Here is a 19,787-nt window from a genome sequence, read left to right on the forward strand (position 1 = left end):
CTATATTCTATTGAAATGAGTCAGTTGCCAATAATAATAAGGCAAATTACTGTTTACTAACGCAATAAATTTAAAGTGAAAACACGCAGTCGATGTGTAAACGTGGAGACCGCTGAGCGCGTTGAACGAGAATACAAAAGAAGAACGAACGTAGCTAGCGACTCGGAACGCGTGTCGAGTCGCGGCCGCGAGGCGATCGTGCTGCGCCAGCGCTGTTTCGACAGATGCACGTGGACTTTGGACTTGTAGCCCAATCAATTAATTGTTTTTTTTTGTATGTTGAAGCTGGAAACACGTAGAGACCGTCAGCAACTTGGCGGCGATAACTTTTATAATATATTCATGTTTTTGTGCCTACTGCACGAAGGAGGTCGTTTTAAACACCCGGGTCTCAATTAGTTCTCTATGTGACCTCTATCAGTGCCATCCATCATGATAGCAAATTAACTTCTAATCAACAAGTTGTCCTGTGCAATATGGGGAAATTAAATAAAATATTCTTGGTGCGTATTCAATAAAAAAATTTTTAGGAAAAAATGTAGTAGCGGGGAGTGTCTAGTGTCTAATCGACGACGCTCCTCGTGCATGGTCATGCGATTAGCGTGTTGTTGTGAGGGCCCGCGCACCCCTGCCTGCGCCGGCGCCGGTCGATGCTCCCCCGGGCACCCGGCCACCGACCTCGGCGCTCTCCACGGCATTCATAATTCTGCATTAATTGGTGCACGCTACGACGCCACCACTTGCGTTTTGGACCCGTGGGTTAACCGAAAATGGACTTTAATCTCGAATATAAACAAGTTATATTAAAAACAAGCATGAAAGTTGTTTATTATTCGTTGTGTTGATCGTTTGTGGAAAAGGATAAGAGATTTCGGTACGTACATGGGGCAAACCGAAGTTAATTTAGATAGACAAAACAAAATGTAAAGCTATTGTACGGATATTAAGTTACACTATTTTCTTGTTTTTCGCAATTCCGATGACGTTGAGTATTGTACAAATTACACAGTAGAACCTCGATTATCCGAACTAATTCAGACGGAGACTATTTTGGGTAATCGAAATGTGGGTTTTTTCATTTTTGGGACGAGATCAAACAAAAACACCTTTTTCTTTTTTACATAAAACAGTGGTTTATTAAAATTACCAATTAACGTTAAGAGTCCGCAGCAAGCTCGGTCTATTATTTGAAGGCTCTGAATATTTGTACTTACAGGGTTGGGCAGATTAAAAAAAAAAAAAAATAGCCATAAAATTAAATAAAAAACTTCGAATCTGAATATTAAACTAGTTTTTATTTTAAGCATACTCTGTATTTACGAAATTAATTCATTAGCTCAAATCGCTCTCCTTTAACCTGTATAACTACGCATTCTCCCATAGAATGAGTTGCACGCGGCACGCACTAACTCATCTAGTAGATCGTCCCATATCTTGACCAACAGATGCTTGAATGAGTTTAAATTCATTCCCTGTGTGCTCCCAATCCTGCTGAGCATGTATCCCCATATAGAAAAGTCCAACGGATTCAATTCTGATGAAGATGCAGGCCATTCTTGCCACGGTATAAAATCTGTCAAATTTGTTCGACACCAGTCTTGTGTACGTTTAGATTTGTGAGGGCACTGTCTTTTTGAAAGCAATAATATTCATCCCCAAACAACTTTCGGATATTTTCTAGCATATGACCCTGCAACACGTTCTGAATATAGTCTTGGTTCATTTTACTCCCCGATCAATGAACAGCAGTGGTAGTTTGCCCCTAGGTGATATTGCACCCCATACCATGACAGCCGACGCACTTTGAAACCGCTGTGCGGCTAATTTGTCTACTGGAATATCCCTCAATGAAGCACCGTAAACATGATCATCTTGTGGATTGTGGCTATCTTGCAATTGAAACATCGTTTCGTTCATCGCCCTCGTGACAAGCTAGCAAGTCCCTGTATTTTTTTACTGTAGCTTCTTTCTGGGCTTCTGTTCCATGATTTTTTTGTTTTTTTGTATCAATCCAAGATCATGTCGTAATATACGACTCATTGAATTTCGGGATATTTTTATATCTTTGGCGAGTTTACTCGCAATTTGGGCTGGATTTCGCCGAATACACTCACGAACGCTTTTAATTATATTTTTGACACGAACAAACGGTTTTCGACCAGGTTTGTGCCTGATTCTTGAAGATCCTGTTTTTTTAAATCGCTTAATGGTCCGAGATATAAACCTTACATTAAATTATTATTAATTTAATTTAATTAATATCTAAATGTTTCAGTTTCTTAAATATCTCGCACGCACGGTCGTAATTTTTGCTTGTATAAACCAGCTGGCGTTTCGCATCTATGTTGAAAACAATAGATATCAAGCTGCCGTCTAGAAATCATAAAGACGCATACATTCTCGATTAATAAAAAATAATATAGTTAGAAAAAGTTCTGCTATATTTAAGTCACATGGCAGTACAAAACTAGGACACTTAATCTGATGCCCAACCCTTTACAATAGGATAAGGTATGCCTGTTATTAGTTTATGTAGCTTCAGATACCAAAGTTAAAAAATACAGCGAATTTAACTTTTTCATACAAAACTTATTATTGCTCTATTTCGTTTGTTTTATACGCTGGAGCTATATAAACTAATTATAGGCATATATATACTTCATAACCTCATGGCATATGTGTAAAGCTTCATTATAATCCAACACGTAGTTTTAAAGTTAGATACGAAATTCTGTTTGTATGGGAAGGTGAAATTCGGCCGAAAAAGTACGGATAATTGATGAATCGGATAACCTAAGTCAGCGCTCGGATACTGAGGATTCGGATATTATTAACATTTACAGGTTCGGATAATCGAGGTTCTACTGTAGTATGATATTTCACAGTACAGGGCGTGTACTTGTGCGAATCTAGTCTGTTTATTACCTACACACGTCTCTAAATAGATGTGCTATCCAATCAACGTGCCGCGACTCATTTATTATCTGCATACCTACGTGTATGTCACATATCTTGATGATATTTGATATTGTATTAGTTCTGTGTGTGTTGTAAGTCTGCCTGTTGAGAATATAATTATACGATCTTAGGCTTTCTACGGTTAAAATCAGCGTATTGCCAATTATTTACTGATCACGCTCATTTTGTGTTTGGGTATCTGCAGACCTCTTAACCTGTTATTGAGAAACCTCTATGGTCAATGGATTTAGCGGACAGTGATGGTGTGGTTTGCTCATATGTATTGGGAACGCGACGAATGTAAAAATATCCTGATATACCTGTTGGTGCTCTGTCGTCGTGATTCAGTGATGCATATGGACTGTACCCTGCTACGCAGTAAATACGATTCCTTTGTGTTTATGCTTAAACTTAGCAACGAATGTAGGTTATTGATACTGGTCAACAGTGGTTTTGTTGCCTCTGGTATAAGATTGATTTCCGATGTATTTATGCTCACAATTTATGGAACTATCAATGATTTTGGAAGATTTGCTCTACTTTTTTTAACTCCATATTATCATTTTATATTTAAAAAAAAATCTAAATATATGATACGAAATATGCTGAAATCATAAAAACTTGAGCACATTCATAACTTTTGTGAATATATGTGTAAACTGTGCACTTGAAAACATAAATTCGCACAGATAGCTAGGGCAACAAAAAAAAAAATGTTTTTTTTTGTAGAGCTGAATAAAACCTATTTCAGTTCAATTCTAATGAGGTCAATCAAATCTATGAATCACTAGTTGTTGCCTTGTTGATTTCTCCACCTGGCAGATAAAGTTTCTTTGTACAGCTATTTACATTTTATTAAGTTTTAATAGAAAATGTACATTCGTCCCTGGTTAATTATAAAAAATGAACACTGAAATGCATATATAATTTGAAATCGTGGCATATCAGTTTATTCGTAATACGAGGGTTGTTTGAGAAGTAACTTGGTTCCATATGAAAAAATAATAATATTGCAAATGTATTTATTTGATTTCTCTACGTAATTCCCTCGGAGTTCTACGCACTTGTCCCAACGAATCTGCAACCTCTATGCCTTCACGGAAGTGCGTCTCTTTAAGGGCCTCAAAATACGCATTGACCTCCCGTATCTCATTGGACTTAAATTTTCACCGTGAGAGAAATGTTTTGAGTTTCGGGAAGCCACGGAGCCAAATCTGGTGAATAGCAGGGAGTGGAAGAATTCAAATGGTAACTCCGACAATTTTTTGCAGCGACACGACTTGAATACATCGGAGCGTTGTCATGGTGAAATATCACTTTCTTCTTTGCCAAACCTGGACGTTTTTCAGTTATTGCCGCCTGTAACTGATCCAAAAGTGATGCATAGTATGCTCCAGTTATAGTTCTCCCCGTGGCAAGGTAGTCGATTAAAAGTATTCCCTTTGCGTCTCAAAACACAGACGCCATTCACCTTACCAGCAGACGGAATGCATTTCCTCCTCTTTCCTCATCCAGGCTTTATTTGGAGCTGGCTCACCATGACCAACCCGACTGTTGTTTCGTCTCCGGGATGTAGTGATTGATCCAGCTGTGGCAGCATACTTCCATTTTTATCGCTTGTCACTATGCCCGTCACTTTCATACTTGTTAAAACGTGACTTGCCATGGTGACAAATGATAAAGAGCCGACCATCTTAGCCCTACACGCATTTGATCTGGATTCAGTAATCGCGGTACCCACCTTTCACAAAGCTTTTTTTATTTATGTACAAATCGTTGTCTAAAATAAAATGTCTCAGAAGCGATGTTTGTGACTTCAGCTAATTCGCGTATTTTCAATCTTCGGTCGGCTAAAACTAAATCATAGATTTTATCGATGATTTCAGGTAAAATTGCCGTTTTCGGAACTCCAGGGCGAGGTGCATCTTCAATGCTCGTCGTCCTGCCTTGCTTAAACTCATTAACCCAACGTCGAACCGTTTTTTAGGAAGGACACAAACTACCCAACGTGGGTAAAATCCTTGGATTTTTTTCGCAGTTTTGCCTTCCAAAAAAAAAACGGAATGTCTTTCTTATCCACGAATACAATACAAATACTCTATATTGCACACCTCAATACCGAATCTCAGACCACTTGATTGAACTACTGTCGAATCTCAAATTCCCGCCAAAAATTATGACGCCATAGATTAAATATTTTTAGTTACTCAACTAAATCAATACATACACAGTTGACACTAACGCCATCTATATGTAGGCAAAACAAGTTGCTTCTCAAACCCCCCTCGTATTACAAACAATATATACGTACAGCTGTGAAACGTACTTACCTAATTTTAAGGAGTAGCGTGATATATCGGAGCGGACAATCTGGTCACCATTATGTGGCCTGAAAACGTCCTGAGCCTGGCGTTGTTGACAGCAAAGAAACAGACAATTATAGAATCAGAATCAAACTTTATTGATAAAATAGATCTTTTTGCATGTCAACAAATTATATTTATTTAATAGGATCACACATGCATATTTTACACATTCATATACCTAACTTTGTCCGCTAAGATGTGCATGAAGCTACATATACCTATTTAAGGCCGTGTCGGAGTACTGTAGTAGTTATCTCTGCACGCATTGGCGACATGGATTCACATTCGCATCAATTGAATTTTAAAAGGAATGTTACATCGCAATCTAACCGGAGACTAGTTTTTTTACCACTACTAAAACAGTATTTCAGTAGTTCTAGTATTGTGCAAGTGCCTATAGACATTTAGTACATGTAGGTTTTTAAAGTGGAGGACTAATGATGCCAAACAAAAAGAGATGCAACAAAAACTTACGAATCCCTAGTGTATAACTTCATAGTTCAAAAAAGTGGCCAAGTACGAGTCGGACTCGCTCATGAAGGGTTCCGTACCATTTATGACTTATTAAAAAAACTACTTACTAGATCTGGTTCAAACCAATTTTCGGTGGAAGTTTGCATGGTAATTGTATTTCATATATTTTTTTTAGATTTTTCATTCTGTTATTTTAGAAGTTACAGGGGGGGGGGGGGGGGCACATTTTTTCACATTGGAAGTGTCTCTCGCGCAAACTATTCAGTTTAGAAAAAAAATGATATTAGAAACCTAAATATCATTTTTGAAGACCTATCCCTAGATACCCCACACGTATGGGTTTGACGAAAAAAAAAAATATTTTTTTTTTAATTTTATGACATATTAAAAAAAAACTACTTACTAGATCTCGTTCAAACCAATTTTCGGTGGAAGTTTGCATGGCAATGTATATCATATATTTTTTTTAGATTTTTCATTCTGTTATTTTAGAAGTTACGGGGGGGGGGGGGGGGGACACATTTTACCACTTTGGAAGAGTCTCTCGCGCAAACTATTCAGTTTAGAAAAAAATGATATTAGAAACATCAATATCATTTTTAAAGACCTATCCATAGATACCCCACACGTATGTTGATGAAAAAAGATTTTTTGAGTTTCAGTTCTAAGTATGGGGAATCCCCAAAATTTATTGTTTTTTTTTTTTTTCTATTTTTGTGTAAACATCTTAATGCGGTTCATAGAATACATGTATTTACCGAGTTTGAACAGTATAGCTCTTATAGTTTCGGAAAAAAGTGACTGTGACATAATCGGACAGACAGACGGACATGACGAATCTATAAGGGTTCCGTTTTTTGCCATTTGGCTACGGAACCCTAAAAAGGTATGTAAGCATAAGCATACAGATGTGGTTAGCCTAGTAATCTGCGACACGATTGTCGCGATGCACTCGGCGCGGCGGTGCGACCTTGGCGCGGGGCTCGCGGCACGGGCGTCCCGTTTCGCGGACGCGTTCCACTTTTGCCATAGCTCTCTCTTGTTACGCAAACCCGTCGTTATGCATATTATGTTTTGCCTCAAACGTTTCTGCACCCAGATATACCACTTTCTACAGTTAGAATCTGGTTTGTGTTGGCGTTCGTGATGATATAGATTATAAACAAAACGCTGTTTGGAAATAGTTCATTTCACGACAGCTGGCTTATCTTCAATCGAGGCTTGCCGGTTTGCCAATGGCAAGTCGGCCTACGTAATGTTCGGGCGATGACAAAAAAGTGAAACTGTATGCGTATCACCATTATAAAGCTACTTTCGTGCCTAGCCAGAAGAAAGAATTTGAAGTGTATATTGAAATTAAAAGTTGGCATTAATATATTTTAAGATAACCAAATGTCGATGTAAAATAACTCAAGGAAGCCAGATTAATTCTTAAATTATATTATAGGTACATAAGTTCGAAAATGTATTAATCTACTTATTTTTTGTTCTTGTTTTTGTTACAAAATTAGTATATAGCTAGTATAGTAATATAGCTATAAAGGAATGGTCTCATAATAATTACTGCCAAAATAAATTTATAGTTGCAACTGTGACCCATGAGACATAACATGGAAACCGGGTGCACAAAAAAACTTGATTCACCCAAAATGCCCAAATACAATGTAGTTATACTTATTTGATAATTCACGAATCATTATTCATGCTTTATGAGATCAGTTAACAAAAAAGATTAACTTTTTTTAGGATGATTGATGTTAACATGTTATGTTTGTATTGTTTACAGGGCCCTCCGCGATCCTGACATAGCAAGAACGACAGCACGTTGGCAAGGAAAGCCACTTACCGCGGCTACATCAGCCCAGAAATTACCTCCCGTCTAAATTGAAACGTTCTATCACATCGTATACTGTGATCTGTGACTATAACAAGTGCAATAATATACTTTAGTGCAATCGTTTGTACTGTCGACTGCCAGTGAAGTGATTTGTTGTTGTAATTGTGGTGAAATTAATTGTGGACAATGGAGCGTGAATCAAATCCCATGGAGGCGTTATGCCGGTCGGGGTGTGGCTTCTATGGAAACCCTTCCACAGACGGACTCTGCTCAGTATGTTTTAAGGTAAAATCATTCTTCTTATAACACAACTCATACTTCGTGAAAAGTCAATTAGGTAACAAGAGTGCGGTTAAGGATTTGTCAGTATGTGACTGATTTTATATTAAGCTCAACAATTAAGTGTGTCGTTTCACGCTAAAAGTATCAAATTGTTAATGTTGGTGACGTTAAAATCTAATTTGCAATTGAATGAATGAATATCGCCTTATTGATGACCGACAAGCTCTCTCTTGATTGAAATAGGCAAAAATAAAAATAACGTATGCGGAATGAAATCTGGACAAAATTCAATGTCGTATTAAATAAAAACAACATGGTTATTTTTTTTAATAAATTTTCATGTTTTTTAAGAACGTATTTAACAACGTTAAATGCAAGATAAAGATTACTCTAATGCAAATTTTTTTGGTACCTAATGGTACTTGTCGCCATCGCAAGCCATCATGTCGAGAAAATCATGTTTGTATGCTCCACATATTTCACATTCTCGTCCGTTGGACCATTGGTGTTCTTAAAATAATAGTTACCTTGCCATGAATTTCCATTGTAAATGACAAGTCCCCCATCAATCCCATTATGTAAAAACAGCACCGGGAATTTTTTCGCTTGTAAAGTACGTGTACTTTGGCTGACACACGAGCGAAAAAGGTCGTCGAGCCGTAAGTTCGCGAACTTACTCGCACGTCTATCCGGGACTTTACATTTTTGACCTAATGGCGTACCCGCATTTCCGGAGCTATTTTTTTTTTCGGAGACGATGGTCTTCATTTTTCTTACACGTTTGCCGATGCCCATATCTTCAAGATATGTATTTATATATATTTCTGTGATCTCGGAAACGGCTCTAACGATTTCGTTGAAATTGGGTATATGGGGGTTTTTGGGGGTATACAATCTATCTAGATTAGTCTTATGTTTGGGAAAACGCGTGTTTTCGAGTTTTCATGCGTTTTTCTTTCGACGCAGAATATGGTCGCTAATTTCGTGTCGCCGGTCACTGTCCGTCTGGTCCAGCGGGTTAAGACGCGGATGGCTAGAAACGAGTGTTACGGGTTCGAATTTAGCCCGTTGAATAACTTTTGTTTTTTTTTTTTATATGTTCAAGTTTATTTGTAATTTTTATTGTTTTAGACAAGTTTAGTTTAGTAAAAAAAATTAGTTAAGATTATCACCTATAAACCACCATATTACAATAAATAATTATAACCGAGCAAAGCTCGGTCGCCCAGGTACCATTTCCTTTAAATATCAAGAGCAAGAGATGAAAATTCATTAAATTTCGATTTTGCTGTAGCAGTCCACCTGATCTATATAAACCTACCATTATTTATCACTAGGGACTGTTTCACAATGTCCAAGTAAAGTACTGAATAAGCTATTTGCCACTTATCTGACGAATTAAGTCATCGTTGCCGTTTCACAATCTTCAAATAAGCTTGACTGGTAGATAAACTGCAAAGATTTGCAGGAAGTTTTATCTGGCAGTTAATTTATTTGTTAAATATCTATCCACTACTTTACTTGGACATTGTGAAACAGGCCGTTAAATTGTCGACTAACAGACGCTGGCTGTGTCAAGGTCTTCTGTATTTTAGATGACAGCACTAATTTTTAGTTATTTTACATCGATTGTTCTAAACATATTTTTCTTGTGTGTTCAATTAGCCAACCTCTTGGCCCACGGCCTGGACGCGAGTAGCGGTGCACTGAACTGTGCGTTTATACATACATTTAATTAACGATAGCACGCTCTTCGCCCCGCTGCCCTCTGGCATCCAGCCGCGGCTATACTCGTGGTTTCCTAATTTTCGTCAGAGTCCATTTGATTTTAAATATCAGCTAATAATAGTAATAATACACCAGTGATACATCTGGTAGGTATGTTATCAATTTTAATTAAATTTTCATGAAAAGTCTCTCATTAGTATTTCCTCTATTTTTTCATAGGTACTTTGAGTACGGTTCCACGATATGCGGACGGTCAGATTTTCGATCAAATAAAAAAAATCTACACTACTAGGTTCATCGTGCCATAAACATATAATAAAATTTAATCAAGTATTAAATGAAGTGTAGTAACAATACTGAAGTGATGTATTGCTGGCTGGAACACACAAGTACGTATAATAATAAATAAACCCCAATATGTAGGAATGGGTAGGGGTGAGTAAATAATGAGTATTTACTCAAAGCATCCGATAAATACCCGTATTTACTCATTTGGGTGGCTGAAAACGATTACTCATTAACATTAAACAAGTGACATTTAAGAACTAAATTGCTTTTAATTGAAGAGTGCTAACGTGTATTAATAATATTTGTATAATAAAATATATGACGGCATATAAGACGCTAATTAAAAAATAAAATTTGAGAGGCAATTTGTGATAATGCATAAAGTTAACAATTTTGTTTTAAGTAAGAAGATATTTACTTTTAAAATATGGGACTTATATTGATGTTCTAGATTTCACTTACGACCTTTTATGAAGGGTTTTTTAAAAGAAAACTCAAAAATGGCTCAATCGAGCATGTTCAAAGTATTTTTTTTTTTTTACTCTATTCTACGGCTAATTTCCCGATATGTATCGTTTTCAAGCAAAAGATCCCACTTTATCGCTTGCTATAAGGACGATTTGATAAGTTATTCATATAAAGATACAAGCAAATCTCCTTGTGGGACCTTTTACTAGACTTTGATACGTATTATTTTTTTTTTAATTTAAGTTTGAGTTCTAGAATAATAAACATTATTTCGGCCTTTAGAAACGGTTTTTTTCCAAAATTATTCAATGTATCCAAAAAAGTTTTTAGATACATACAAGTTATTTTCAAAGACCAATTTAACGATGTGCAAGACGTTGGTGTTTTCAGATTTTTTTTTTGTGACAATTAGTTACACGAATAGTGCCCCTCTTTTTCTTAAAATTTGAGTACCTAATCCAGTAGCGGCTTACAAAATATACCTATATTTTAAATTTATATATCCCTTTCAGCACTCTCAATAGTTTATATCTCTTGGTATTTACCTTAGTTTTTACTCACTGCCCATCACTACTAATATGTAATACCTATAGTACCGACCGAGTGAGTCACCGTGTGTAGGGTCCGCGTACGGTGTACGTATAATTACTCAATTACTGCATCATTTTATAAATGTCAGTGAAGTAGGTCAGCTAGGTTGAACTTGACAGATGACGGGGGACGTTGGTTACGTAACCTGTGTTTGAGCGCCGGCTTTTTGCTCGGGAACATGAGCAAAGTCGAAAAGTTTTCTCATATTAGTAGCTGCGGAAGTTATAAGAATATTATACGTATATTGTCAAATTTGCTGGTAATTATGTATGAAATATGTGGTTATTATATTTGTCTATTTTACTGAAAATAACATTGACGTCACAATTTGTGGAAGAATATTTTCTGTTGGCTGGATTTCCTTATTGATGCTATAGGTACTTATTTACTTATAAGGCAAACAGCTCATCATGGTAATGTACTCACCGCATAATAGCTTATCTAACTAACTATTGCAATATGTAATTTCTGTTTAGTATGGAACCATACAATAAACTTTATCAATATTGTAATCATGGCTCAGCTAAAATGATCGTGTCGTCTTAATCAAACAAAAAAAAAAAAAAAACAACGGGTTACACTCCGGGAGTGCCGGCAGAAGTGAAAACTTGAATATTAACGTAGTGCATTTTTGATATTTTCGAATGGTTAGGGAATAATTTTGCACGAATTGCTTTAATTATCAGTATAAAAGTAATATCATTTATGTGGTAAAATACAATATTCATTTATTGCGTTATCGTACACAAACATGACAATTTATATTACATTAAAAATTTAACACTTCAGAACTATTACAATTATTTAACATTAATCTCTCAAAATCAAAAGTTTATCTCTCAGAAAAATCAACTTCCATCCATAATTTCAACGAATCTTACACTCTCGACTCTACTGGCTTCAATGATATTGCCATTTTAACGTGTCCGTCTTACGAATTTTCAATCTGTCGAATCTGTCGGTCACGTGACCTGTCGCGGGTTTAACATTTTTTCCCCATCACAAAAGTGCACACCGCCGCTAAAGAAGTTGCCACTTCAAAAAATAAATAAAAAGCAATAAATGCGCATAAAATTTCCTAGCAATCACACTATTTTGCTGTTACTATGTATTATGTGGCTGATGGTTAAAGCCGCTGTATACTTACTTATACACCGTGGGCTTGAATTACCCGACAGATTTTAACCACGCATTCCTGAGGTCATAAGAACCAAAAAGCTTATGGTCAAATTCGGAAAAAAATATTTTTTTTTGTGTGTGTGTCTGTGTGTTTACTGCACACAAGTTATTTCTTTTTACATCTTGGCAAACAAAAACATTACACAATTTTGCGAGTTTCCTTTAAAACTTTAATGTCTGTCAGTAGGCACGTCTAAACCAAATTACATAGTTGCAGCGTCGCTGTCAATAAGGCGTTTTTCACTGAGTTATTACAGAAACAAATTTTCACAAGAATTGCCTTTATCTCTAAAACAAGACTGATTTCAGAAAATATTGCATTTTAGTCTCTAAATGCTATCATAAATACAACTTTAAAATCAGTCAGGTTGTTAGAGCGCACGGTGTATGTCTAATTGTCTAGAGAAGGGATATATATATATATATATAACTATAACTATACAACATACATGTAACATAATATAGTTGTATAATTGTCTTGCTTGGAATATAAAATGACGCATAGCGTAGTCAGTAAATGAAGTCTTAATGTGGGCGAGGTGTTAATCATTATCTTGGCATGATGTTTTATCGTTAAAAGCTACCAAAAAGATCATTTTTTTAAAAGACTTCACCCACTTAACTACTTCTAAGTATTAGAAGATATTTGCCAAAATATGAGCTATGAGCCATCGGAATAACGTGGCGGGATCGTATCGCGTGATTTTCAACTCAGTGAAGCGTTTTGTGCATCTCTAAAACCTATTCTCAAAATCAGAACCTCATTTTAATTTTAGTCGGTTACTTGTGGGGACGCAACACTGATATAAGAAAAACCACTAAAATAATAGATGCTTTGGAACACTCTCAAAAACTAAAATGGAAATGGGCCCGTCATATAGCACGCATGGACAGTCAGCGTCAAATACTTTGTAGCAGTCAAAGTGGCCAAATAGTTCGGTACACCATACTAAATATATGGTGTACCGAACTATTTGGCTACTTTGGTTGCTACAAAGTATTTGACGCTGACTGGACAAAGCGAATAACTACTTGGCAAGGACCAACAAATAAAAGGAAAAGAGGTAAACCGAGGGAAAAATTGATTGACGATATTATACGAAAAGCCGGCAAAGACTGGATCACAAAAGCACAGGATAGACAGGCGTGGAGCAAAATGGAGGAGGCCTTTACCCGTTGAGGGGTCCATATTGAAAAAAAAAAAAGTAAATAATTCAATTTAGTAATTTCGAATTTTTGATCATATCTGCTTTGACATAATTATTATAGTGATAGAAAAATTTAATTTATATAAGATTAGACTATATTATTTTATTTTAATAATCAATGTTGAAATCTTAATAATTAATGCATGTTGAATATGTATGTACTTAGTTATTCATTATGGAAATAAAGGCTTATTATTATTATTATTATTACGTGTGGGGACGATTAAACCGCGGGAACGTTTGAAACGTTTCAATCGTCCCCAAGTACGTTGTTTCTGCCGTCCCCACATCACATGTTTTACTTCAAGGACCAATATTCTTTACAAACAACACTCCATCGCTGTAATGGCAGTTAAAATATTCCATAATTCCCATCCTAAACACCAAAAGAGCTCAAGTAGTCAAAACACATAAGTAAAAAAGAAATAAAAGAAAAACGGAAAAGTATGCGAGCACTGTGTACCACAATATTTTTGAACGGCTCCTCAAGACTACAGAGTACCTACCGCGAACCACGTTCGACATGTTGCCTCTCTGTCGCTCTTGTAAATTCGTACGTAAGTGTGATAGGGAGGCAACACGTCGAACGTGGTTCGCGGTAGGCCCTCAGCGTTGTTCGCGCGCTCGGGCGCTTTGGTCCAGGATTTATGAATAACTGAATAGCATAGCCTGAGTATTGCGTCACATGCATAGTATTGTAATATTCAAGAAATTTTACTTGTTTCAAGCATAACTTGTTTCAATTGTCCCCGTCCTACCCTAAATTAAAGCTACATAAAATAGTAATTAAACCGTAATTGTATGTATAAAATAGTAATTAAACCGCATTTGCGCATATACACGCTGAGTTCATAATGGATCGGTTTTTCTTTTGCTATTGATAATAAACTATAGTTTTCCTGTTATTTGGGTTTTTTAACAAGCGATGTTTTACGGTTTCGAAATCACTAAAACGTCGTACAAAATGTGACTGGGTCATGAAAGTTGGGTTATTCCCACTAGTTACCACCAAGTCGTTACCAGTGGTAGATACCTGGTAGTAACCGAGTTGGTGGTAACTACTGGGAAAAACAATTCCAGTAATCACCACCAACTCGGTAAAAGGTGGAAAAAGTGGTAAAAGGTGGGAAAAAATTCCCAGTAGTTACCACTGGTAACAACTTGGTGGTAACTAGTGGGAATAACCTGAAAGTTATGCTAAACAAAAAAAAACCTAAATTGAAAAACATTTCACAAAAAGTAAGTGACTTAAGGTGGTTCGTTTTCCATACAACTTCTCTATGCCTTCACGGAAGTACGTTTTTTTTTGAAGGGCCTCGAAATACGCATTGACCTCCCGTATAACCTTCTCATTGGACTTCAATTTTCGCCCCGAGATTGATGTTTTGAGTTTCGAGAAGAGGTGATAGTCCGACGGAGCCAAATCTGGTGAATAAGCAGGGTGTGGAAGAAGTTAAAATCGTAACTGCGACAATTTTTGTGCAGCGACACTACTTGAATGCACCGGAGCATTGTCATGGTGAAATATCACTTTCTTTTTTGCCAAACCTGGAGGTTTTTCTGGATTCAGTAATCACGGCACCCAGCTTGCACAAAGCTTTTTTCATGTGCAATTCGTTGTGTAAAATAAAAAGCACCCTCAGAGGAGATGTTCGTGGCTTCATCTAATTCGCGTATTTTCAATCTTCGGTCGGCTATAAGTTATAACTAAATCATGGATTTTATCGATGACTTCGGGTAAAACTGCCGTTTTCGGAGCTCCAGGGCGAGGTGCATCTTCATCCTGTTTATCCTGCCTCGCTTAAACTCATTTACCCAAAGCAGAACCATTTCGTAGGACGGACATGAGTTACCCAACGTAGGTAAAATCCTTTCATGGATTAGTTACGCAGTTTTGCCTTCGACTCCACGAATTCAAATTTACTCCATTTTGCCGCATAACTTAGATAACTTTCCTTTGAACTACTGTCAAATTACCGCCAAAAATGACATGACGCCACAGATTAAATATTTTTGTTACAAAACTAAATCAATACATACCGAGTGGACGCCCACGCCATCTATACGTAGGCGAAACAAGTTACCTCTCAAACCCCCCTCGTATAAGACAAGTGTAATGCAATCTAATGCTGTTTGAGTTTTTAGGTCTGTCACAGAATTTTATAAGTAAACAAGAAACAACCTCATCGACATGTCTACTCCAAAACTATGTATGCCACATGATTCAGATGAAGTGATATTATTACAACAAGTCTTGTGTTTGTATTCCAGGAGGCTCTAAAGAAGAAGCAGCAGCCGCCCGCGACAACGCCGTCGCCGGTGGCGGCGCCGTTCGTGCCGGCCGCGCCCGCGCCCGCGCCCACCCCCGCGCCTGCGCCCGCGCCCACGCCGCTGGCCGCCGCCGCGCCCACCGTGCCCAGCCTGGCCGCCCAGCCGCAGCAGCACACAGATGTGAGGCCACAATTCTCTTATTTTTAAGGGCTCATACGCACGTTTTGTGGTGGTTGCAACTTGCAACCGCAAGTGCGAATGAGCCTATTACTCATTAAATAATATTTTGTCTTGATAGCGCTGACTTGTGGTCCTTACGACCCATGTTTACATTGTCCGCGTATAGGATTAGTACATTAGGGTGTTTTCAAAATAAACACCTAATTGATCTACAATTCTACACTTATCTATCTGTGATTCGATTGACATCTATCGGTCGAAGATCCATCAGGTCTGTGGTCATCTACATGGTCTACCCACTCTATTTGATGTCAGATATCAATCGTGGAGGTTTTGGTAACTGTCTTCCCTTATTAAGTTATTAGTATTACGCAAACAATCATGTGATATGTATGTTTCACAATTGGTAAAGGACAGTACAGTTAAGGTCTTTGAAGTAACAATTCAACATGTCTCCGTCCGCTATGAGCATGCTTTACGTCTCGGCCGGGAGCCTGCATGTGGTCCTGTCGAGGATCCTCGCAACGAATTTAAAATGTGTGAAATAAGTTCCAATAAGTAGATTGGGTAGTAGATGCGCAATCTGTCATTTTAGTATCCGAGATAAAAAAAATATAGCTCAAGTCTAAATAGAAAATACCGTATGCTCTCGAATACTACTTATTCAACATATTTTTGCTTTAATATGGCATTGACGCAGACATGCGTAATCTGTGATCTCTAGGGCCACGACAATCAAATTTTAGTTGTATCGAGGTGCATTTAACGGCACTAAAGAGCCACACCGTTTGAGGTTACAGTACACCAGACGAGGATTTATCCTTTTCGTTATATCAGGAAACTTGTTTTACGACTTTAAATCGCTCTTTTGAAGAATTAAAGTCTGTGCACGAAAAAAATCTGGTCATGCATAAATTATATTATGCTTAAATGCTAAAAGCCACAGACAACCTAACGTTATATTATTTGTATTTTTATAATGTAGTTTGATATCCATAAATTATTTTAAAAAAGTGCAGCTTGAAAATCCATGTTCATTTAAAAGATTTACCATATCATGACCAGATTTTTCCGTGTTCACACTTCAGTATAGCTTTTTTCGTATTTGAGATGTACTGGGCTAAAGAAGACAATGAATGAGTCACTGTGAGCGGATGTTTGTGACGTCTCGTGTGCTAAACGTCTGACATCTTAATTTATGTGGCTTCTAGTTGACTTCAGGCAAAACAAAATAGTCGATTTTGGCATTTGTGCACAAAGCAAACAAGTGAGCCGGATTGGCAAACTATGTAAAGAAGTAAAAGACTATTAACTGATTATGGAGCATTCCACGGGCTGTCCCCTCGACGGACGCATTTTCCTGTGATGCGACTTTTTTTTCGGCGCTTAAAGCAGGCGATTATTTTTCTGTGCATAGTTTTGACCATTAGTCACAGAAAAGGAAACTCTTGTATCTGCAAATCTTTAGAAAATTCGCGTTTGTAACGGGACAATTGTAGACAATTTCATGGAAAGCTCCTTATACTAATATATATTCAGATAATTACATTCAGATTATTTGCTAAATAAACTTTATTGTAAGGTGTTTGAAGTCAAATGTCAAAAGCGATTATTTGTGTTTACATTACACATGGAAGGTAAAATTCTCATATTATAATGGAACTCTTTGGAAGCAGAACAGAACTGTTTGTTTCATATGTCTATCGATTGGTTTTACATTGTAGTATCATTTTAAACATTCCTTGTTTCATTTTGTACGGATTTAGTAGTGAACATTTTCTTGCGATGATTTTTTTTACGATTTTCGGCGTGGGTTAACTCAAAAATAAACCATTTATAGTTATAGCTGCTTGTTATTTTTTGTGTTTCCGGATACGTAAGTAGCAGCCCTCGTAACATTATCTTTGCCATTTTTCCTTTAAACTGTTTGCGTTGACTGTGACCAGTTGGGTGAGTAAGGTAAGGATCATGGAGGTCTGAATTAGCTTTACACTTTGAATTTAACTCGAGTTCATCTTCACGCTGTCATAAACACAACCTTTTTGTGGAAAACATATCATTGGCATAAAAGAAAGACGGTTTCAAATTTAAATAGTGTCACATTGACAAACTTGACACTCCTGTCTAAAACCCGAAAAAAATATTTACAACGTATTTCATATTACTATTTACTGTAAATTAAAAATCAGAATATCATAGTTATTGCTCGTTATTAATTTGTAAAAGTTTTGTCAATCCGTTCTCAAGTCTTAACGATTTGAGATGGGGGGCGATTTTCTATTATAACACGGTAAAGTTTCATAGTTTTAAATTATACGTACTTTTTATTTATTACAATTTAATTAAACAACTTTGAACCTCGGTCTTCGCAACCAATAACTCCCCCGGATTCATAGTATTGTCGTGTTGCAGTCAAAATGTCCAACCTGAAACTAAACGAAAAACCCAATAATGGAAAATGACCCCAACAAAAAAGAATCGAAGGGTAAAAGGCTACTAAAAAAAGCGCTCCGACGAAAAACTAGCAACAACAGCCAAGGCTCCGGCCAGGAACATGCGCCCCCGGGGCGGGCCAAGAGCTTCGACAAGAGAGGGCAGGCCCTCGACGTCAACAACAGCGCGCCGCTGCCCGCGGCCGACGGCGCGCCGCCCGCGCCCGCCGACCACAGGCCCGCCAAGATGGTCGACATCCAGGAGAGCCGCAACGAGAGCTTCCCCCCCGACGCCCACGCCCAGTCTAACGATCAAACCCTCAAACTTGACACGCCTCGGTCGTCCGAACCAGAAACTAGCAAAAAGACTCTAAAACGGGTGTGTTAGTTTGATGACGATTTATATTCTAGCCTAGGAATTTCCTCGTGACGTAACCGTACTGAAGTTATCTTTCCACGTTATTCGTATCGTGTAGGGCATGTACGCTTATTTTTAAGGTGCCGCTATATTTAAAAGATGTAAACGTAATCGATAGTTCCGTCTAATCAATGAGTTTACCCTTGACGTCAATGACTGAAGTTCAATCGTTCTCTTATTGTCAATCGACGATCGACATTAATTGCAAAGAATTCGTTGAAGCGGATGTAAGGAACAGTTAGACGTTCCCCGTTTAATGTAGTTTAATTTCTACGGCCGAGCTGAGCTGATGTTTACTAAGGATATCTACTAAGAAAACGATTGCCATATAAGTTACGAAGCATAATTTGTAAGTTTTGTAATTGTATTTTTCAGAAATTGGAAGAGGAAAGCGGAGCGGGCACGAGCGGCGCCAGCACGACGTCCGACACGGACGCGGACGACAAGGACCCCAGCAAGGACAAGAAAAAGAAGAACAGATGCGCCGTCTGCCGCAAGAAGGTTGGACTTACAGGTAAATGTCATACTCGCTCTACTTAATTTAGGGCTCCCCATTGAACATCCCGTTTCTTGCGGGGCCGGTTTTCTGCAGGATGCGTGCAGTATCTCGCAAACAGAATGCTCGTGTAAACGTTAGTATATTAGCACGTATACTAATAAAAAGTCATCCTGCAGAAAACCGTATACCCAAAAAACTGGATGTTCAGTGGGAAAAAGCCCTTAGGCCGCTAGTCCGGTGTCGGGACGTTTAAAGAGTAATGTCATAGCAATCTACAAAAAGTGACAGTCTATAGTCGTTTTGAAGTCCATACATTTTTATTATGATTTATGATAGTTATGATTTATTTTAAATAACCTAATTATCCCAGTTTTTCTTCTTTACATTCTACTTTTAGCTCAGTTAATAAAATTTGATTATGAAAGACGCAGGTTTTCTCTAATAGCGTCTTTCGTAGAATTTTTGCTTATCCAGCGATAGCAAAAAAGTGCGAAACGTGCTGTTATAACTTCGTGAGAACGGTTGCCCACGTCCGATTTGTGATAAGAAAATCTGCTTTATCGCGCGTGGCGATGACGTGTGCTGTACTTACTGACTCGGTGCCACCG

General features: G+C 37.5%; 1 protein-coding gene across 4 annotated transcripts in view; it reads left to right on the forward strand.

The window, feature by feature from the left end:
• Positions 1–19,787, forward strand: part of LOC133515896 (AN1-type zinc finger protein 6) — a 39,383-nt gene that overhangs the window by 14,186 nt on the left and 5,410 nt on the right. For 3 of the 4 annotated variants that reach the window (XM_061848527.1, XM_061848529.1, XM_061848528.1), the window contains 3 exons: positions 7,585–7,920; positions 15,651–15,830; positions 19,056–19,194. In XM_061848527.1, the coding sequence (XP_061704511.1) occupies positions 7,822–7,920; positions 15,651–15,830; positions 19,056–19,194 (418 nt within the window). In that variant the 5' untranslated portion in view covers positions 7,585–7,821. Of the gene's footprint in view, positions 1–7,584; positions 7,921–15,650; positions 15,831–17,939; positions 18,121–18,242; positions 18,642–19,055; positions 19,195–19,787 lie in introns of those variants that run through there. The other variant, XM_061848526.1, reaches the window with a different exon arrangement.

The sequence above is a fragment of the Cydia pomonella genome, chromosome 3 (assembly GCF_033807575.1).
Source record: "Cydia pomonella isolate Wapato2018A chromosome 3, ilCydPomo1, whole genome shotgun sequence".
NCBI lineage: Eukaryota > Metazoa > Arthropoda > Insecta > Lepidoptera > Tortricidae > Cydia > Cydia pomonella.